At 39.8% G+C, this 23,364-nt stretch overlaps 1 protein-coding gene across 2 annotated transcripts in view; it reads right to left on the minus strand.

Annotated features, from left to right (window-relative positions):
- ort (ora transientless) overlaps window positions 1–23,364 on the minus strand; it is a 122,821-nt gene that overhangs the window by 56,456 nt on the left and 43,001 nt on the right. For both annotated transcript variants that reach the window (XM_071598214.1, XM_071598213.1), the window contains exons 3-7: window positions 11,006–11,153; window positions 10,841–10,923; window positions 10,588–10,731; window positions 10,391–10,473; window positions 6,108–6,242 (exon numbers count right to left, since the gene is read on the minus strand). In XM_071598214.1, coding sequence (XP_071454315.1) covers window positions 6,108–6,242; window positions 10,391–10,473; window positions 10,588–10,731; window positions 10,841–10,923; window positions 11,006–11,153 — 593 coding nt within the window. The remainder of the gene's footprint in view (window positions 1–6,107; window positions 6,243–10,390; window positions 10,474–10,587; window positions 10,732–10,840; window positions 10,924–11,005; window positions 11,154–23,364) is intronic.

Genomic DNA, 23,364 nt, shown 5'->3' on the forward strand with positions numbered 1-23,364 from the left:
TAATTTATGCAATTTAGGGAGGCCGAAAAAGTTGGGAGCTCTTGGATTCATAGTAGTTGCTTTGTAAATTTCGCTGGACTTTAGAAAAGTTGGAGTGGAGGAAAGCGATTTTTTCACAATTTCCTGGAATTTTTTAGTGGGGTCCGATGAAAGCTTTACTATCTTGTTATTCTTAATGAAGTCGTAACATTTATCCGTGTAGTCCTCTCTCTTCATCACTACCATTGCGTTCCCCTTGTCCGCCTTTTCAATGATTAAATTGTTCTCTCTCAATCGCTTCTGAATAGAACTAATAACTTTGCGCTCCCCCGACTCGGTTCTCGTTGGGACTTTTAGTAAGCTAGGGAGTTTTTGAGCGATTATAGTTTTCAAACCAATATCCCGTTTCTCCAAGGACACATCACAGTCTAGTGCCAGATTCTCGACCTCCTTTGCTCCGACTGGAGTACTGGGTACAAACTTGAGTCCTTTTTCCAGTAGGGCTATTTCTTTCGTGTCGAACACTACGTCCGAAAGATTGATCACTCTGTCGTGGAAGGTTATGGGAGCGTTCCCCCTTTGAGGTTCCTGATGGGAAACCAATTTTTTCTCTTGCAAGCGCTTAAGTTTATCATTGATGACTAACCTCTTTTTACGTGCTATCACACTGCTCTTTTCTCGTACATAGTCGTCTAATAAGGTCCATTCCGTCCAGTGAAGGTCCCGCCACAGTTCCCTTGTGAGTAGGAACCTGTATTCTTCCATGCTGTTCCTTTTTGCGTACCATCCTTGGAGTTCCTTCTTAATCCATATGCGTTGCGCTTCCTGGACTGCTTGACGTCCTCTTGTCGATCTGCTGTTGGTCTTCACGTTGACGTAGTTCGGGACACATCCTAAGGCGAGACATCTACTGTTGAAGTAGATGTTTAACGACGCTATCCTGGATTTAATTGTCACAGTCCGGTATAATTTGGCCTTTTTCGCTATACTTGCGTTCTTAATTAGTTCAATAGTTTCAGCCTCAACTTTGTGGAAGTTCATTTTAATAAATGAAAAAGAAACACTTTGTTCCAATCCACCAATTTATAATAAATGAAAAAGAAACACTTTGTTCCAATCCACCAATTTATTACAGGTACGACTAGTTTCGACGCTACGGCGTCATCCTCAGGTACAAAGTTTAAAGTCACAATCATAGTATATATACTCTCTTCTGGAAAGGGTGGGGGAGTTGTGGGAAGAGGGGGCGGGGAGGGGAGTACGGGGGTAGGTACGAAAGTATGTGGGAGAGGGTAGGAAACACCAGGAAAAGCGTTAGTGAGTGGGGGGGATTGGAAGGTGGGTTAAGAAAGGGGAAATTAGGGGAAAGGGGAGGGGATTAGTAAGCTAGGGATTTCATTGGTCAGTATAATTTGAGTCAATGGCTAATGGGGATAAAAGTACGGGTTAGGAGTCAATGGGAGTTGGGGGGAAGGGGTTATTGGTTCTGTTTTTCTGTTATTGCTAGGGAGGCTTCCAGGAGAGGTGATACGTTTTCAAACAGAATGTCATTGAGTAAAGGATGTTTCTTCATTGTTCTCCGGATCTCCAACTCTTCCTTCTTGTCCATCCTCCTCCCTTTTTCTTCCCGATGTAGTATTTTGGGGATGAAATCGCTGGTGTGATTTTCCTCCCACAGGTGTTTGGCAAAGTGGGATTGGGCTAGGTTACACTTCTTGTAGCACCTCTTGTGTTCCTCCGCTCTTGTCCGCACCGCTCGACCACTCTGCCCGATGTACCTCGCACTGCAATCCCCGCAAACCATTTCATATATCCCACTGTTTTCCAGTGGCTCAACTTTATCTTTAGTTTTGTTTATGAAAATTTTAAGATTTTGTTTGTTATAGAAAGCAATTCTAAATTTGTCTTTCGGGAATAATTTGCTAATTTTTTCGGACGGGACACCATAATAGGGCAATTTTACCCACTTAAGTTTTTCCTTAATAGTTACCCCTGAATTGTAAAGTAGCTGTTGGGCTCTTATGGAGCGTTTATTGCGGAGCATTTTGTCCACCATTTTTTCACTGTAGCCATTTGTAGTTGCTATAGATTTGATTTTCATCAATTCCTCGTTAAATTTTCCTATCGAGAGGGGAATATTAAGTAGTCTATTCAGTAGGAAGTGAAATGTGGATAACTTTTGGGATATATGATGGCGGGAGTCAGCAGGAATTACATGGTCTGTAGTGGTGGTTTTGCGATATAATTGAAAATCGAATCCTTTTTCCCTTTTAGTCACTGTAACGTCAAGAAAACTTAGTTTTCCTTCATTTTCTTTTTCACACGTAAACTTAATATTATTACACTGAGAATTTAAAACCGACAAAAAACTGTGCAGTTGTCTTACAGTGCCAGTCCATATTGCAAAGATGTCATCCACGTAGCGGACCCAGAAGTAAATGTTTTTTGTGTTAACTGAACTATTCATAAACAATTTTTGTTCGAACTCGTCCATGAAAAGGTCGGCTAGGAGCGGTGACAAAGGTGACCCCATGGCTAAACCTTCCGTTTGTCTAAAATAATCACCATTAAATTTAAAATAGTTTTGCTCCACACACACTTTGGCAAGGGTCACTAGGTCACTGACGACGTTTGTGTCCGTCACTGTATTTGATAAAACTTTCTTTGCCACATTGACTGCTTCCATCGCCGGGATGTTGGTAAAGAGGTTCACCACATCAAAAGACACTAAAAAATATTTGGTGGTGGGGGGTTTTTTTTGGAAAGTTGCTCACAAAAAGCCACAGTATTCTTCACTCCATATCTTGGCTGGAAATTAGTCAACTCTCTAAATCTAGAATTCAGCACCGCCGCGAGTTTTCTGGAAGGAGAATTCACACTGGAGATGACTGGTCGGATAGGAATGTTTAATTTATGCAATTTAGGGAGGCCGAAAAAGTTGGGAGCTCTTGGATTCATAGTAGTTGCTTTGTAAATTTCGCTGGACTTTAGAAAAGTTGGAGTGGAGGAAAGCGATTTTTTCACAATTTCCTGGAATTTTTTAGTGGGGTCCGATGAAAGCTTTACTATCTTGTTATTCTTAATGAAGTCGTAACATTTATCCGTGTAGTCCTCTCTCTTCATCACTACCATTGCGTTCCCCTTGTCCGCCTTTTCAATGATTAAATTGTTCTCTCTCAATCGCTTCTGAATAGAACTAATAACTTTGCGCTCCCCCGACTCGGTTCTCGTTGGGACTTTTAGTAAGCTAGGGAGTTTTTGAGCGATTATAGTTTTCAAACCAATATCCCGTTTCTCCAAGGACACATCACAGTCTAGTGCCAGATTCTCGACCTCCTTTGCTCCGACTGGAGTACTGGGTACAAACTTGAGTCCTTTTTCCAGTAGGGCTATTTCTTTCGTGTCGAACACTACGTCCGAAAGATTGATCACTCTGTCGTGGAAGGTTATGGGAGCGTTCCCCCTTTGAGGTTCCTGATGGGAAACCAATTTTTTCTCTTGCAAGCGCTTAAGTTTATCATTGATGACTAACCTCTTTTTACGTGCTATCACACTGCTCTTTTCTCGTACATAGTCGTCTAATAAGGTCCATTCCGTCCAGTGAAGGTCCCGCCACAGTTCCCTTGTGAGTAGGAACCTGTATTCTTCCATGCTGTTCCTTTTTGCGTACCATCCTTGGAGTTCCTTCTTAATCCATATGCGTTGCGCTTATAAATTGGTGGATTGGAACAAAGTGTTTCTTTTTCATTTATTGTTATATAAACATTATGGAAAATAATCTTCAAGCGTAATGTCCTGTTTGTAGAGTGTAATCCTTTAGTTATGCCCTTAAATAAAATTAAAAGTAAAAATATAGCTATCTGCATGACTCCCACTGGGTAATCATGATTCGTTCACCTAATTTTTGCATAAGGGGTCACCGTTTCACTGCATAATCTCATGATGGAGCAAAACCAACAGGAATGAAAAAGCGCCGACAAAGACTAATTGTGGAATAAATATTTAAATGATACTAAGGTTCAATCATAAATGTAAAGCATGTAGCAGAAAGTTGCGCATAAATATAAATGAACCACATACGGCACAAAGCATATCTTAAAACAATTACTAACAAGAATAAATGACCGAAAAAATCCTCTGGTGTAAAACACCATATGAAAAGATAAAAAGTTTAAAATCGTTGAAATGTAAAACTATCTGACGTAGCAGTTAAGGAAAATTGTACAAAACGGATAATCTATGGAATTAAATATAGTCTTATAAGGGAAAATGAATGCGAAACTGGTACTAAAATCGCCCTAGTTACTAAATTACAATGAAATAAATGGAAAATTTAAGTTTATACTGCTGAATGAATTGTAAAGTGAACTCAGAATTACGCAAAAACCATTGTGCGGTTTTGCCACTACGTACAAATGTTTTCAGAAGCTATCTTAAATATCAAAACATTTACATTCGGACACTATCTGTTTATTCCTTATTCTTAGCTGCATCGATTATTTCGTAGGGTGTCCCAATTCAAGCTTCCTTTTCAATAGGTGCCTAAAAGCATGTTCTCAAATGCCTAACGAGTCTGAACACGGCTTACGAGTTATTTCTCGTAGGGCGGGGAAGAGGGGCGGAATTGATAAACGTGGACGAGAAAGGGATCCATAATTCACATAACGAGCCGTCGCTAGGAAGTTTGGCAGGGGGTGTCAGATCTGTGAGTCTGCTTTTACTCCACTATTTCTACACACGCACATCGGCGCACCGTGATCCACGGAAAGGGCACGTGGAAAAGGGGGCGACCGGAAATCATTCTTGCAACATTCGATGTACACATTACGAGTACTATACATTTAGTAACTACTCCACTGACAACACTGAGAAGACCCATTATAAGGAAGTCTCACATTCCCAGCGCAGTCACCAGTTACCACGTGGGGTTCTACTCATACAGGACGCATAAGTCACAAATACATCAGATCTACAATTTTATTTACACGAAACCCCGCCACCCGGGCCTAGGGCGCGTGGCGGGGGGTGTTCGGACGTCACGTCTCTGACTATTTTCGCCAGTACCATTTCTGTCATTAAGGTGTCGGAAACGCAGGAATATTATATTTTAAATTACAGACCCTTAGATACGTTTTTTGGCTGTTAGAATTGAATCCTATTATCCTCATTGATTAAGAGAAACTAAAACATCAATAGGTACCTCAGTTCAGGTTAGTAATTGAATATTGAGGTTCATCAAAGTCTTGGAACACTTTCTGCAGTGAATTTTTTATCATATAATTGTTCAATAAAATATTTACTTGGACGGAATTCAAACCTGTGATGTTTGTGTTGCTGGTTATCAAAAAGATCAAGCAGCTGGCAAGTCCAAGCAATGGAAGTGTATGGTTTATTCAGATAATTTCGGCTTGGAAACAAACAGTGAGATCGCTGACATGAGCTCGTTATCAATGGTGGCAATTCCAGGCCACTGCTGACTGACGAAGAAGATTAATTTGTGAGGCATTTTTAATGGGGTGCTCTGCTGATCATCTCAAATAACAAATAAAAAATTCGAGCGATCCAGAGTTACATATCATCGTAAAATCCAGAAGTAAGGATATCGCGATGGAGAGGCTAGTCTAAAAAAGAAATATGGAAATAGTTCCACCAGAATAAAAATGATACGTCACTGCTTCGGGATCAAAGGTCCTATTTTTCTTGAAATAACATGAAAATGAATATCTTTCCTTTGTACGTAACATTAATCCGTTAAAAATCGTTTAATACCAGTGGCGATGACAGGAAAAACACAATGCTAGGTTCTTTGAAAATTCTGCATTGCAACTGAAGGCCTACGATTTTTGTCAAGAAATTCGAGGAAGTGAGACAAAATAAGCAGTTCAGGGAAAGCATTTGAAAAAACCAAAGCACCCGCCGAACCTTTTAAGGGTTGGAACAAAATGGGGAACATCCACACAATTTTCTGTTGGCACCCGTGGACTGAGGTATTTGGAATCGTGAAAAGACGTTTGAAGTAATGGGGCGAAGAACTCCACGTTGATGAATCTCAGCGTAGGTATTTCGGCGGAGTTAGTGAACATGTAAACCATTGTAATTTACAAGAATATTAATAAAAATTATTTTACCTGTGGAATATACTTGGGTACAGTCAGCGGTATAGTTTTTCACCAGCTGCAGCTGAGGGAGCTCAATGTTTTCGTCGACCACCAACGGCACATCCGGATCCCATTGAAATATCATGTCATCCGTCGTGTGCGATACTGAAATATATCAACAAGATGTCAGCTGTGTTCTATTATAGTACTTGCTACAATTTTTGTAAATTCGAATTTAAAGTAAAATGGTGAATTTCATAGTTATAATTAAAAAAGCAGGATTTCTTCTTTGATGATAAATTGTGAAAGGGCTTGACGGAGTGCCTTATTTGGAAAAAGGAGGCGCGTTTGTTTTGTACAAAGCTACAAAATTAATAAACTCATCCGAAATATCGGAAATTGCGGGCCACTTTTGATACCTTTCCTCTTTTCACGTTGCTAAAGCTACTACCTTGATATAAAAGTAGTATTTACTTAGTAACTGTACTAATTACTATTAGAATTTTGACTAAAATAACGGTCGATAATGTTATTCATTGCATTGGGATATAACTGATGAATATTTTTTTGTAGGAAAGGGTGTGAAGCCCAGTCGAAACCAGGATCGATATTCGTAAGTTATCACGAGGAAATAAACTCACCATAAAATTTGTTGTCTCAGGCGTAACTTTATGGAATTTGCATAACATATTGAAATGTAATGAAATAATTGACTTTGTAAATCCACACACTTTATTTAATCATCATCTGATGATGACGTTCAACGTCGAAACCTGGGTCGTGTTTTTAAATAAAGTGTGTGGATTTACAAAGTCAATTATTTCATTACATTTCAATAAACTCATCATGCCAAATCATATTAAATATAAAGATCAGGTAAGTGGTCGATTATTTTCGTTTTCGAATATTGTCGGGACTGGCCCATCGTGCGTGCTCGCAGCCGATCGGGCGACTCCGGTACCATAAGAGATGGGGGGCGCGCTCCTATAATTGACAATTCAATTTCAATGTTTCCCGTGCACAGTACTCCAGGTGCTCGTGGTGGCGGAGTCTACCACTCAATTTTGTGCTTAATAACAACCCAGGGAAATCTCACAAGGAAGCACTCTTATGACTCACGCGTAGAGTCGTCTGCGAACCCCCAGGCCGACGCCACGGCCGCTAAAACAATGGGGAGGATCTCGTTTGCCAGTATTTTCCCGGCGGGGGATTCTCCCCGGAGTGAATATGGGGCATTAGGGGAACGAGGGCTTCCAGGAAAATTGACTCGATGATTACCAGGTGGACATCTGAAAACTTAAACACGTGACATTTCTGGTTAATATGTGAATGAGGGCTGAGCGTACAAGGTCTGCTCCAAAAACAAGTTGCCCTTTTTGACTCATAAGGCGTTGTCCACTAAGAGATTGCACCTCAGACACAGACAGCGCACAGTACGTTTACGTGTCAGTTCTCGAAAGACTGCGAAAAGAGTTCAACGCGTCAGGAAGGAGATCTTTGCCAACTGGAGACAGTACCACAGCAACGAGCTGTCCCACACCGCCTTCCTCGTGGCCGAATTCCCGGCCAAGCGCAAGGGGGCAACGCTGCCCCAGCAACTCTACGACCCCGACGAGGCACCGCTGGACGTTTTTGTTCTCAAGAATAAAAAGTAGCTTGAAAAGCAACCGTTTTGGAACGCCGGATAACGTCGAAGAGGGGGTGAAGAGGTGCTTAGAAGAGGTTCCCGTTGACGCCCTCCAGGAAACGTACTGGCAGAGACGCTGGCATCGGTGTGTCGGGACACAATTATCAAGAATTCTAGTAATTTTCATCTGTATTAAATTTTTTCCCCGGATTTATCGTACGCATTTTTGAGACAGACAATATATAAATATTTTAATCATGTCCCTCATAATAATCTGGCTAATTTGATATCAAATGAATTCTCCAATTGATATCGAAAATTATTCTCTTAAATAGCTGAAGTTTGTAACTAATCAGCCACGTTAATGTGTTCGAATATCCTGGATAACCCCACGAAGAAATATCCTTGCGAGAAGAGGATGAAACGAATGAAAATGGTGAAGATGACTGGTAGAAAAGAGAGAGGAGAGGTAATGGAATGGAAAGAGAAAGGGAAGGAAAAAAGGCGAGGTAAAAAAGATGGAGGAGGCACTTGAAGGAAAGAGAATAAAACAGAAATCACTCGGGTAAATCAAGCCCATGAAGCCAACTGAGGGTTGGAGTACGACACGCAAGTTCACGAAGTGAGTGAAGTGTATGATGGTCGCCTGCAGCACCCTAGTTACCCTCTGCTAAGCCATACCCTTTAAGTTTCCACACCTCCCATGCCACTTGAGCCAGTATGAAAAATACTCGAAAACGACCATAGTGATCCCTAGGATCTTCTTTTTACCTCTAATGAACCTCAAAGTGTTGCCTGTTTTCCTCTCTCGTACTATTTACGTTATTTAGGTGGCTGGTTCCATCTCGCATTTAATTTCGAATAGTTTTGACCGGAAACACTGGTATTAAGGAATCAATGGCAAAGGAATTAACGAATGAATACAGCAATTTCTTATAAATTTTAAGATTTGCGACGTTTTGGGTACCATTGTAAGTTTTCAGGATGAGAAATGGAAACAAACTTGCTTGGTCAATAAATTATTCCAGTATAATTGCTCAAAATCAGCATCGTAGACTGAATGTTATTTAGTATGTAAATTGAAATGGGATACACCCTGAGATAGATTCATTGAATGGAGAACATGTTGTATATTTCCACTGTTCTTTATGCATTGTGAAATTTTACGTTGTGTTCTTCATTTAATGAACATGAACTTCCACAAAGTTAAGCCTGGAACAATTGAATACATGAGATAGCTTTTTTAAACGTTAAGTATTTGTTTGTGATCACATAAGAGCTATGGAAAAATGTCATTCTTAAACGTAATGTTGATTGGAAAAATAACTTGAGCCCTGTGCATAATTTACCCGGCTTTTGTTTTGTCGTTTCAAATATCCATCGGCTTACGCGACTTAGTTTTATGAAATAAATCAATAATAGTTATATTCCTTTAAAGGCTAGGCTTCGTTATAAGTTGAAATCAAAGTTTTCGGACAGAAACTCGTCTTCTGCTCAAGAAAAACGTTCACGGTCTACAATCTACCACATTACCGTTGTTTGGCAATTTTTAACGGAAGCGTGATTAACATATAATTTTTTCGTGGCATCTTTGAACTACAATTGGAAGAATAGAAAAATTCAGATGCCTAGTACTTGATTTTATCGTAAAAAAGAGTCATATGCTCAATACATCGGTTTTAGGAAAATAACATTGTGTGACGGATATTATTGAATAGTTTTGTTTTATTCCAAAAATATGTCCCAATGTTGCCACTATAATGAAATAAGGACAATTTGCACTTTTCCACAGTTTATTTAACGTACGACGCGTTTCAACTCACAGAGTCATCATCAGGTACTCTGTGAGTTGAAACGCGTCGTACGTTAAATAAACTGTGGAAAAGTGCAAATTGTCCTTATTTCATTATGATGAACTTCCACGACCTCAATCCTGAATCTGTTGAACTTGTTGCCACTATATCTTAATAACATATCATTTGATAGTCAGTTTTATGCCTTTTTAATTACATTAAATGCGGAGTCTAGATTGAAGAGAGGGTTTCATACATTTTTTTACAATATGAAGTCAAGCCATCATTAATGTCCAATTATTTTTACTGTAATAGATGGCTCACTTACTTCATCTATTGAATATAAAAATCGTAGCATTATGGCGTAGTAGTTATGATTGAAACAAACACTGGTAAAACTGTTTCAAGCAGTTTTCATTATTTTACTATCTAAAAGATTTCGGTTTGTTTGCTTATTTCAAGTCATTGATAGTATTTAATATCCTACTATGACGGTGATTACCACTAGAATCATTATAGCGTAACCAGGGAAGTTGATTATCTGTTCTATTATAGGTGATGCTGCTTCTTGGAATCTTAGTTGTGCTCAAGTTGCCATTTTTAATGAAAAAGCCAATTCTTCATTCACGTGGCTAAATTCCATAGCACTTTTCTGCCACATTAAACATTTGTTGGAAGAGGTAGTTCTGAGAACCTGTGCTTTGTTGGAGTTGTTTTTCATATCATTCAATGGAAGTATTAAGGGTAGCTTTTTCAATGTCTCTCATTATTAAAGCAACATTTGCGAGTAGACTAGACGGAGTGGGAAGCTACCAAAGTCCATATGGGGCATTTTTTAATCAAGTAATTAAAATTATATATTTTATTGAAGGGGCTGCGGTATGATTACTCACAACTTTCCATCTGAAGTTTACATTCTTGGGTATCGTGAGGATAAATCATGAAATTCATTGCACATGAAAGTGTGAGAGTAAGCCTGTGGAAGTAAAGGATTCACTCAATCAGCAAATATTCAGACATATTGATAGCATTAATAGCAAATGGAGCGCTTATTATTAATGTGCCAAAGTAAGTGCGGCAACATACTTACTTAACCATGTAAAGGATGGTCTTGTCTTTGTAGAGCCACATGTAATGGTTAGGTATTGTCATCGTTTGGAATGTCACAGCTTTTGCATTCTTAAAAAATGAATCTGGTCTCCACATATTCTTCAACCAATCAACCTCAAGCAGTCTGCAGAATAAATAAAATACAAGCAATTATTAGATAAAAATTTTATGTCATTCAAAGAGACGGTGAGCCAAATTGTTCACCGTCACGTGTTAGATTTTTTAGGTCCCACCTGTATTCCGAAGTCATGTTCTCTGGCAGGCGGAGTCGATTGTCTTTCCAAGTTTGAGCGAAAAATATATCTGCAGCGTAAGTCTGAAAAATAATTTTACCCTTAATTTTAGGAGAAATGAAAAAAAAATAAATTTTTGAGGGTTGATAATTTATCGAGTGTTACCATTGAATTCTCGTCGATTGAATCCAACCCCATGACAGTCACGTGAAAAAACACAGCTGTGGGATTGCCATCTTTCTTAGGAGGTCGCATTTTGTCGTAGAGTTTGGGGTTTTCCGGGAGAATGTCATTGAAGATTAGGCTTGTAGTTCTGCAAGGAAATTTTCGTTAAAGTGAAAAAGAAGAGACTGCCAAAATCACAAATAAGGCAAATTAGTGCACTTAAACAAAGCGCTTATAAAACATAACAGCAACTAAGTGAATATAAAAATGAGTAACACCTTCACGATCCAAGGAAATATTAAAGGGTAAAGAAGTTACATTGCAATGAAATGAATTAATAACAATTGCAGTGTTTCCATTGGTACTTTATGACATTTCCTAAAACATAAGCGTTTTTTGACACTGTTAATAGGTAAATTAATAATAAGCAATTATTCCTGTTCAAAATAATAATAATATCTTTTTATTTTAAATGCTTTAAAGGTTCAATACATTAAATAGAAATTTATGACTACTTGAAATAAGTGGAGTTTATCCCACTCATTAGAACGTGAACTACTCATGACTTTTAAATTTAAGAGCTGCCAAATGATAATATTTCAAGAGAGAATGGCCATAAGAAACTGATTGAGTAATTTATAAACAAATTAGTTATCCATTTTGAAACTAATGATGACACCGTAAGTTAGGAGCACGAAAACAAAAATACAGACTAAATGTAGACTCATCATACAGAATTCACGTTCAGTCAGAATTTGTTCCAGACCTATCTCCTTTTCCTCATATTGGTCGCCGTGGCTACATTCTTCTCGAGACCACAGGCGTGCGCAGCTAATATGGACTCGTGCGATATTTTGCGATGCCCAGTGCGTGGTGTGTATTCACCATTGTGCCCAACTGCGTTTACACTGCTCTTAATTGAATAAACCGCGGCAGCTAAAGAGCAATACCAAGGCCAGCTCAGCCCTAGTGTTTCCCCTCAAGGATGTTGCTATTTTTTCACATGCCTCTATGAAAGAGGGGCGTACGATAGTCAAAGGCGCAACGATAAAGGGAGAGAGTGTAAGAGCGCTCGTTCTCATCTCATTATTGCCGCTCGCCAATCGCCTCGGCGCTCGCCCTGCCGCGCGCCCCCTCAGGCAAAGGAGCGACAGATGGCGCCGCCGGTGGCGATAGAAAGTCGTCTTGCACGAGAGCGATGAGGTATTAGAAGTGTTACTGTTGACTGATTAACATTGATTCACCCATTGGTCCTTCCCACCGAGAAGCGAACCATAACAAGAGTATTGGACTTAATGACGCACGCAAATGAAGTTGTAAAAATTGTCGATTCAATGCCCATTGGTTGCTCGGGGAATTGAGTCTGGGTATTAAAATCATTGTAACGTTCGTACAACCACGGATTCAAGTAAGAAAATGAGAATTCGTGAAAGACTGGCATTTATCAAAGAAATAAAGGAGGAATGGATAGGATTGTGCAGCCGCCATTGGTGGTCAATCGGTCGTTGGCGCTACGTGGTCTGTGCAAGAAATGCGCGAACTGCTGCAATCTAGCGGCCATGACGCAGACTATAGCCCCACCCACTAGCGGCGCTAATTGCCTGAGACCCAATGAGCCGTCTGTACTTGGCGGATCGTCGAGCTGTGCGTATGGTGCCAGTTTTGTTAGTATCTGTTGTCCTTGTTTTTACTTTTTGTTGAAATGGAAATTGACGAAATGACTGAGCATCTCATCTCCTATCATCAAGTTTTGTGATGAAGTGCGGAATAAGTTATCAATTAATTACTGAAATGTTGACAGCTATTAACAGTGATAATGCTCTGAAGAAAGCATCCGTTTTCAAGTACATTAAGCGTTTTAAAGATGGCCGACAAGACGCCACGGATGATGCAAAGCCGGGACGACCCTCAACCACCTGTGTCGCCTTCAACATTGATCGTGTGCGGTCGCTTGTCCTTATCGATCGTCGAAAAACTGTCCAAATGATAGCTGATGAACTTAATATACGAAAATCAACAGTGCAAACTATTTTAACCGAACATGATGGATGGATCCTTCACCATGGCAATGCACCCGCACATTCAGCATTGATTGCTCGCCAGTTTCTGGCAAAAATTTCAATCACCATCCTTGATCAACCTCCTAATCCGCCAGATCTCGCCCCCTGCGACATTTCCCTATTCTCAAAATGCAAAAAAAGTGATGAGGAGACATCACTGGGAAGATGTGGACACAATAAAGTAAGGAACGACGGGAAAACCAAAAAGCCTAACTGCCGAGGATTCCAAGGGTGCTTAAAAAAGTGGAAAAGAAGATTAAATAAGAAGGCTTAGCAACGAATGGAGAGTACTTTGAAGGGGACAAAATCGATGTGTACTAAATTTTACAAAATAAAGTTTTAACGGCCTGAGTTCGCGTGTTTATTGGACAGAGCAGTATTTTAGGTTTAATGGGAGAAAAGACAGGGGACCACTGCAAACGCGAACCATTTGATTCGTTCGTTGAGCCTTCCCTATCGTGTCGCCCTCTCCCTCTGTCTCGTTCCGGCGCCGTGGAGGACTCTTCCGTGCCCATTCATTCGTGCGATGCGACGACGCAAACCGTGATTGTTGTTGAGGCGGCCAGTCCGTGACAAACGTTTGAGGGAGCAATTGTTGAGCAACGGAATCATCTCGCGCGGCCCGTTGAAGGCTGAAAAGGGGGGTTTAGAGATTTGTTTGTGAGCGAATGTGACCAAACGTGGTCTCTCTGTGATCCAGAATACCAATCTGACTGGAGAGACACAAGGTATTTGCCTAATTTATGAAGGATTCATTTTATTGTGGATGAAACTCGAATAATAGCGGAGCCATAACACACCACGCCAGCGTTTCTGTAAGGAGAGAATGCCAGCTTAGCAGCATGTTGAAGCGTAATCCGGTCCTGCTTCAGTCGACGGGTCTTATGCGATCGATATCCATCACCAAAGTTGTCATATACAAAAAAAAATAAATTTTTCCGTCAATGGTGTTAACCTGTAGGCGTGACCTTCATTTTCTTCTGCAATGAGTATATAGAACTTCAAATATGTCAAGAGCATACCCATTGTATTAGAAATATATTTACTTGATAATGACGAACAACAATTATTCAGCAAGCTCTAAATTAAAAAGTGTCAAAAACCCCGAATAACATAGTTTTCAGAGTGTATAAGACCTAAATGAGAGAATGTAAAAAAATACATAATTGGCTATTACTTTGTACAACCTTCGTAGTAATATTTATCTTAGTTGAGATGATAAAGATATCTCATATAGCACTTGGAGAGGTACGGCTAAATGAACTGACTATATTTACAGGAAACTACTGCGATAATAATTATCTTTCAAAGAGCCACGATATAGATGACCGAATGAGAGAGAATATTCGCTAATGAATGGTTTTGTGAGAGTCAAATCGAAAGGTGAGCGAAGGTTGTCTGTGCGTTCTGGTAGAGTTGAGGAGATCCAAAGATTGAACTGGAAAGAAGGGCTGAGAATAATGCTCCCATTAATGAAACAATGGATACAGAATTACACACGAATAACATGTATTTTTAAATGTCCATCGTTTACCCGATCCCACAAGATCTCACTAAAGACGAAGACCGGGAATCTTGGTGCAAAACTCACCATGTTAATGGTAAATGGCAAGATGTACTGCAAAAGTTTTGAACGGTCGAAGGAGTATAGTTTTATTTGCATGACAATGCCGTAAGGTTTGAATGATTTCGATAGTCATTCGACGAAGAGTTCCACACCCTACTTCAAGCTCTTACGGACTTTCCAGCTTATACGCTTCAATTTAGTGCTTTTGATATCTTCTCCAGATTTTTCACACCTCGGAAATAAATTCATATGCTGCCTGAAAATTGGAAAGCTCTCAAAAGAGCCGGACCAAGAATAGACAAATTCAGGAAAGATTCAGTAAAGAGATGGCATTCCATTATTCAGTAGAGGCGCCAGTACCATGTAAACATAACCCGTCGAAATTTTACTAGCACTTATCTAACTTTTCGAGTACAGCGCGTGACGCGTTAATCGTTAAACTATATTATTATTATTAGGTATTCAACCGGTTAAGGTAGGTTTTTGGATGGACATAATTACTAATTTAATAATTTGTGACCCCTAGCAAAACACAACTTCCTACTCTACATCAGGTCCCTCTTCAGCTCTGAGTACTCTCTTCCTCCCTTCATCCCGTCCAACATCCCTATCCTGTTCCTTCTCTTTCCTCGTTTGCCCAACATTCTCCCCTTAATCATAGTCTTCAACATCCCACTGCCGGTCAATACGCCCTTCATCCACTTTTCTTGCCTCCATCGGATTACTCCAACAAACTCCTCTCATCGCACACCATAACAAGTACTTCCTCATTTGTTTTCTTCTCTGTCCATTTCACCTTCTCCATCCTTCTCCAAACCCACATTTCAAAAGCCTCCAATCGACGCCTATCCTCCTGCATCAATGGCCAAGTTTCCGCGCTGTACACAGCTACGCTCCATATCAACGTTTTTACGAGTCTTTTCTTAATATCCATACTGAACGCATGAAGTTAATTTTTCAAGTTAGTTCTAACTCATTTATAATTAATTTTTTGTCACCATTTTAACGTGCCCTGTTTATTTCATTAGAAATAAGGTAGAACTTAGGGACGTGATCGTCCATTGAATTGTCCGTTGGGCTACTGAAAGGAAGGCCCTTGTTCGATTTCCGGGCAAGCCTCTCTGGGCACCCTCATCTCTTCCCCGAGCTGTGCGATTTTTCTGGTACCTGTTCTTCCTGGAAAACAATAGGCGGAGCAGCGAAAGGAGCTGGCCCCCGAACCTAATGTCTGAATTTAACACACCGTATAAGCCTTTGTATTAGGTGAGTTCTACCTTAATTTATCAAACAGATGTGTTCGCTGATCACCGAGGCTTACGTAAAATTTGACAGTAAACAGTTAATTCACGCGACGAAGCAGAACCTCATTAGAATAATTTTAACTGTTCATCCACTTCTATAGATCCATTTTTTCTTAGAATACATACGAGGTGTGTCCGAAAATGATCTGACCTGCGTTCATATCTCCGTATTGGTGCTATTCTTAGTCATTCGAGCCACGGTATCCTTCGAATTAGTCCCCATTTGATTGAACCACACGCTCCCAGCGGTACTTCCATATCTTAAAGCAGTCCTCGAACGCATATTTTGGAATGGTTTTCAGCTCGCGCGTCGCATTACTCTGAATCGTCTCGATGTCGTCGAACCGCTTTCCTTTGAGAGCCATTTTCGATTTTGGGAGAATCCAAAAGTCTCCGGCAGCCATGTCGGGACTGTACGGAGGCTGGCAAAGCTGTAAAATCTTGTTTTTTCACCAAACATTGCTGCACAAGGTTCGATGAATGCGCTGGCGCGTTATCGTGGTGAAGTAGCCAGTCACCGCTTGACCATAGACGCGGTCGTTTGCTTTTCACGGCATCACGCAACCTTTTCGGAACTTCAACGTAATATTCTTTGTTGATCGTCTGACCTCTTGGTGCAAATCGTAGTGCACAACACCTTCACAATAAAAAAATAAACATTGACTTGATAGGGCTCCGACTTTGACGAGCTTTTATCGGCCGTGGCTCGTCTGGACGCTTCCATTGTGAAGACTGTTGTCTATTTTCAGGATCGTAACCATAAACCCACGATTTATTACCAGTAATTACCCTCTCAAGGACATTTTCATCATCAGTGATCATTTCCAAGTTGTCCGGAGCGAAGGTCTCTCTGCTCGGTCGTGAGCAATTTCGGAATGAATTTCGCAAATACGCGAGCAATTCCCAAATTCTTATTCAAAATTTCCCGAACAGTAGTTGTCTGTATTCCGAGATCATTTTCTAGTTCACAAACAGTCAATCAACGATCACCTCCAATCGCAAGTCACACACGCTCGATGTTTTCCGGTGTTGTTGCCAGCGAAGGTCAGCCAGAACAAGGGTCACTATCAACAGATGTGCGGTCAATTTTAAATCTCCTATACCACTCCTTTATCTGTCTTATGCCCATAATTTCATCCCCAAAGGCCTTCTGTATCATTTCAATCGCCTCCGTGCAGCTCTTGCCGAGATTGAAGCAAAACTTGATGTAAATTCGATGATCTGCTCTTTCTGTCATTTTCAGTGGTAAACAAATGCGACGAAGGGAAAACACACGTTGGACACAAACGCACGCCCCGCGCGACCCAAGGCGTCCGCCCGGTAACTACGGCATTCAGGGAGTTCGTGAGGGACTACTGGTTACGCTCATACCCGAGAGAGGCAGCATGAGCGCTCTGGCACGAAGATATGAACGCTAGTCGGATAGTTTTCGGACCCACCTCCTGTATCCATAACGCGAAGTCAATACGTGATTTGGCGTGCGCTTACCTGGAGGGGTTGAAAATTTGTTTGCATGAACAAAACGAGAGGAAACTCGTATCAAATCACGCCGGTGTTATTTTGGAGAATCTCTAATCCACGCACAGGAATAGACAAGCAGTGGGCGAGATAATATTATTGGGATATTGGAATAAAATCTGTAATGCGAACACCGCTTCCGGGATGCCGTTCATATTTTAGATAAACTTTCATTACTTGTCTTAAAAATTTCTTAACATCAGAAATTTTATGCTGCAATATTGGAAAATCATTATTTGTTATTTTGGCATGTGGTTTTTCGGGGGACGAAATATTTTTCCTTTAAACTCTTTGAAACTTATCTTATGACTTAATCCTGATTGAACTAAAATGAAGTTAATTTCACCCGCCATTAGAATGTAACATACTTCAGTTAAAAATTAATTGCATCTGACTTAAGTTAACCGAGTGACTCACCATTCCCTCGGTCCCCCCGCCCCCAGTTGGCGGTGAGCGCCGCCACCCGCCTCATTGCCGACCGCCGCATTGGCGATTCCGAAGTGTGCTCATATTTTTTATGTGGAAATAAAATATTCAGATATTGAACTGAGTCACCTATATTTATGTACATGTCTATTCACCTGAATTAATCCCACAAATCAGACTAATGATGAAATGTGGCGAAATTATAATGAAGTTGATGACGGAAAAATAATTCGTTTCACCCAAGGAGGTTTGCGGTTTCCACAAAATTATCAAGATCAGCAACTAGAGCTTATTGCAAACAATTCCCATTTTGTCGCGGAGAACATCACACCATTGTCATAAACTCTTTGATAAAAGCCTAATAAATCCTGCAAACTCAGTACTTATTTCTAACTATTGTAAAATATAAACTATGAGGATTACTATCTACCTTGAAATGAGATGCAATGTGTGATCAGATAACAAAAATATTAATTTGATTTGCACAAAAGAGAATCACAAAGGAGGTGCACATATATTCATTGTTAAATTTATTCTACGCGTTTAACTGCCCAATTTTATCTCTAGCATACATTTGCACCTCCCTTCTAACTGTCCCAGAAATTCTAGATAACCACTTGTCCCTCTCCCTAGGCGACAGGTGTTTGTGCGGAAATTCACCAGTTATAATGAAAAATATGTGGCTTCCTTGGAATACAATCCAATTAACGAAACATTCTTGCTAGCGAAAATTTGCCTTGTAAAGCCATGGTCATATTTTATTTTTATTTCCCTCAGTTCTCATGTTAGAGTTTTGGAATTATGTCTGTTATCTACCCCTACTCGTAATAAAACCGAAAAAATCTTCTGAGTAGTCATTTTCTCTCTTCTTTTCGTTCTGTTATGTTTTGGAACTGTCTCTTAACCGAACCGAAGGAAATCGCACGAGAAGTGTACGCGACGCACGCTGGTAGCCAACGCTGGAACTAAACGCTCTCGCACCGACAAAATTCCTGCCATATTTGAAGCGTTTTCTTAAACATCAGAAAGCAACTTATTTTGAGCGAGAAGTGTAAAGAGTATATGCTTATTTACACTTATAGAATAAAGTTAATATACCCAATTATGGCGTAAATTCTATAATTTTTATTTCAGCCTTTCCGTTTCACCGATGAGAAAATGCTGAAGAAACGGTGGAAATTGATTCCGTTGGTCTTCTATAACAACTGATTTCAGTAATTGGAAGAGACAAACAGATTTCCGAGCTCAGCCTCGCCAAGAAAAAGTGGAGGGAGGTAGGAACAAAGCACAAGCCCGCCCTTCGCCCAATTATTGCTGCTTTTAACAAAGGTTCGCTGTTCCCTCGAGGGTTTACTGATTGAAGAGGATTTTCCATTTTTTTTATTTCATTTTAAATTAAATCTAGTTTTGAAGCCTTTAGCCGCCATAGGTAAATTCGCACGATTTTCTTTACCTTTAGCAATATTACCTTTAGAAACCGCAGACGGCTTATTGCAAGATATTTTTTTTGATTGTGAATTTCGCGCATTTTAATGCTCATTGAATTCTGCCCTCGCGTACCGATCTGACCATCAAATTTAAGACTTGTTTTTTGGGGTATTTTTTATTGATTTGACGGTTTAAAAAAATTTTTTTGCGGAACGAAAACCTCAGATATTACTCTTAATCGTGTTTTGAGTTTTCATCCGTTTTCTTGGGACGCCACGCATGGTATTATACTGAGCAACTCATTCCGAGACAAAATTGGAACTTAAGCCCTTTTCACCAAATAGGGTACGTCACGCGAAGGCACGTTTCTCGCCTCGTGGAACCCTCCCACCCTTTGAGTAGCCGTCGAGCGAGTTCCTCAATCAAATGGGAGACTCTAACCTCACCAACCACTCATTGGGGGCATTCACCAAAAGTATGAGAACTTTCAGATCAGTCCGATAGAATTCCGTCCATGCGAGATCAATTCCATGCGATTGGGCAGACATCTGGCATAATGGGATGTATGAAATGGTGCGGTACATTTCAGTAGATTCATTAAAAAAATATTCATTTCACTTATTTGAGGCAAAGTGAATCCCTTCATTCATATAGAGTTAATACCAACTAAAACATTAATTACAATATTGAAAGCTCTCTGTAAAGTTGAATAATTGTTACAACCAAAATAGAGGATAGGTTGGATTCCAACGTACTACGTCATCGAATCTACCAAATTTATTTTCAAATTGCACCGGTGTACTTGCGTTTTATATGACTCTTTAAATGAATCGTCATGAAGAATGCTTCGTTAAATGAAGAAAATAATGTATTTTTCGATTATTCTTTATTTTCGTACAACTAGTTTCGACGCTTAAGCGTCATCATCAGGTACCTGATGGTGACGCTTAGGCGTTGACACTTATTGTACGAAAATAAAGAACAATCGAAATATACATTATTTTCTTCATTTAATGAACATGAAATTCCACAAAATTGAGTCGGGAACAATTGAAGGATGCTTCGCATTCAGGAAAGTATTAATTAGGTCACAATTGCTTTAATTCGTAAGGATAATATTTGTAAGAGCGTATTGTGATTGAGTATTCTTAATTTTATGAGTTAACAGGGAATAAGGGAATGGACAACGTTCAATATAGGTGCAATGCGTAGACTGTGGATTAGGGATCCAGCGTCAATTTTGGACCATGGAAACATGAAGACGATGCGTTAGATGGCATGGGATATATACCACAAGTTTTATCGTACTAATGGTGAGCGTTGTTAGTTGAGATTTCAAGAAGGAACCTTCACGGGAGGAATTAAGGGAATGAGGTTCAGAAAATGGTGAATCAGAGGTACGAGCAGTAGTATAGCTAAGGCCATGAAAGGAAGAATGATGCTTGAATAGGCATGGGCACAGTCTAATCCTTCCTAAAGGAGATTATGGTTTTTGGATGGAGTGAGGGCCGGGAGTAAGCATGAAACACTGAAGAACGATTGTGTGTATCCGACCGACTAGAGTTTATGCTGGATTGGTCACAATGGTATGTAAATGAGACACAATGGTATCCAATAGTTACTTCGGGCCGTTCAAAACCTACCGCCCATTTCTAAGTTTAAAGGTATTTTATTTTTTCCCATTAAAGGTACATGCACAAGTTGCGCACTAGATTTAATGCGTAACAAAACTGTTATATTTTTATTATAATCACAATAATAGCATTTCAGCTTATTTAAATAGAGTAATAATAACAATAAAAATGTTCCACTGCGGGTCAATACTTAAAATAAAGGGTTGCTATTTATATTTTATTGACTACGCTAAGTGCTTTAGGCGTCATTTGACGTATCCATCTTAAAGGTTGAGCCTTTTAACGATAACTTTCTTCAGAAGATTTTGTCGTTTCATGATAACTTGTGTTGTTTACAGTGATTTGAAAATTTTGTCCCAGCGAAAAAATGGAGTTAAATCGTGAACACTTTCGTGCCATCATTTTTTTACGAGTTTCGACGTGAATTATCAAGACAGGAGTGCATCGATCAACTTTCTTCCACTTTAGGCGATAAAGTCACATTCTTTGTCACTGTAAAACGCTGGTATAGCGAACTCCGCCTGGCCGCTCTTCGCTGAGCGACGAAAGTCGTGAAGGTCGCCCAAAATCAGTTGTGCCACATTGATGCTGTGCAAGAACTAGTAAAGGAAGGTCGTAATCTGAATTATCGTGAGATTGAGGCATCCTTGAGGATTAGTATGACGAGCATCAATAAGACATTGCATGAACATTTAGCTGTAAACAAAATTTGTTCGCGTTGGATCCGGCATAATTTTACAAAAGCTCAAAAAGATACTCGTGCCAATTGGTACAAAGAAATGCTCGACAAATACAATCGCGGTGCATCAAAAGCTGTTTATAGCATCTACACAGATGATGAATCTTGGATCTATGCGTATGAGCCCGAAGTAAAACAGAAATCCACTATGGGTCTTCCAAGAAGATCCAAATCCGACAAAAGTGATTCGTGCACGAAGCACATCGAAGCAAATGATCGCCTGTTTCGTCGGGATTACTGGACACGTAGCAACCGTACCGTTACAGAGCATTTGTTTGCCAGGATTGTTTGGTGAAATACTAAAAATGAAGCGGCAACGAAGGATCATTCTTCATCATCACAATGCAAGCTCTCGCAGATCGGCTGAAGGAACTACCTATTTGACTGGCCAAAACGACGAATTGGTCATCTTCCGTACAGGCCTAGTATTAAGGACCAAATGACTTCTTTTCATTCCCGTTTATAATGAAAAAATTGCGTGGGCAACGTTTTTCGGCGACTGAAGAAGCCTTGGGTGGATTCAAAAACCATGTTTTGGAGGTAACTCAATCGGAGTGGAAAAATTGTTTCGAAAATTGGTTCGAACGCATGCTAAAGTGTATCGATTGACATGGATAATACTTTGAAAAAATAAAGCCATATTTAAATATTACTGTCTTTTCATTATTAGGCTTATAATACAAATAGAAACCCTTGAATAAACACATTTATTTATTTTTTGTCAGGTTCAAAACTCAATACACTACATTATTGCAAGTTATTATTAGAATGTAATTACATGGGTAGGCCCAGAAGTACCCGCCCTGACCTAGAGATGTTAGTTGTTTGAAAAATAACACTGTGTTAGAAAGTACGCAATCTATACAGCAAATATTTCAATTTTGTAGGCAATACGTTGTTTAGTATTTCTTTGTCAGCCACCAATAGTGAACGTTTTGAATGAGTTAGTGAAAATGGATAAAATTGCTCATCGTTATGTGATACAATACTTTAATTGAAAGGCCTTAGTCCAACCAATATAAAAGCTGAACTGGATTCTACTTTGCGTGTCTGCCACATCGTTTTTTACTCTAAAATATTGGGTAGTAGAGTTTAAACCAGGCCGTATGAGCTGTCAATAAGAGCATCGCATTGGGCGACCAAATGAGGTGATGACTCCAGAAACGGTGAAGAAAAGCCACAAAGTGACACTGGATGATCGTCGACTGAAAGTGCGCCAGCTAGCATTTCCAGAAATGCAGTACATTGCACATAAACTGTAAATTTGGCCATGAGAAAGCTGTGTGCAAGATGGGTGCCATATTTGTCACAAACGAGCAAAACCAGTGTCGTGAAGATGTTTCAATTGAATGTTTGGCAAAAGTTTTACAGCAACAAAGCAAAATGTTGATACGTTTCATAACCATGAATGAAACATGGGTCCATTACTTCACACCCGAGACAAAAGAACAATGAAAACAATGGATTCAAAAGGGTTTTCAAGGAAGGCGAAGACCGTTTCATCTGCAGGCAAGGTCATGGTTTTTTTGGGATGCGCGCGGGAAAATTTTCATTTCTTACCTTGAAAAAGGAAAACCATCAACTTCGAGTATTATGCGAACTTATTTTAACGTTTGAGCGAAGAAATCAAACAAAAGCGGACGTATTTGGCTAAGAAGAAAGTGTATTTCATCAAGACCATGCACC

The sequence above is a fragment of the Hetaerina americana genome, unplaced genomic scaffold (genome assembly GCF_022747635.1).
Source record: "Hetaerina americana unplaced genomic scaffold, ioHetAmer1.1.p SCAF_90, whole genome shotgun sequence".
NCBI lineage: Eukaryota > Metazoa > Arthropoda > Insecta > Odonata > Calopterygidae > Hetaerina > Hetaerina americana.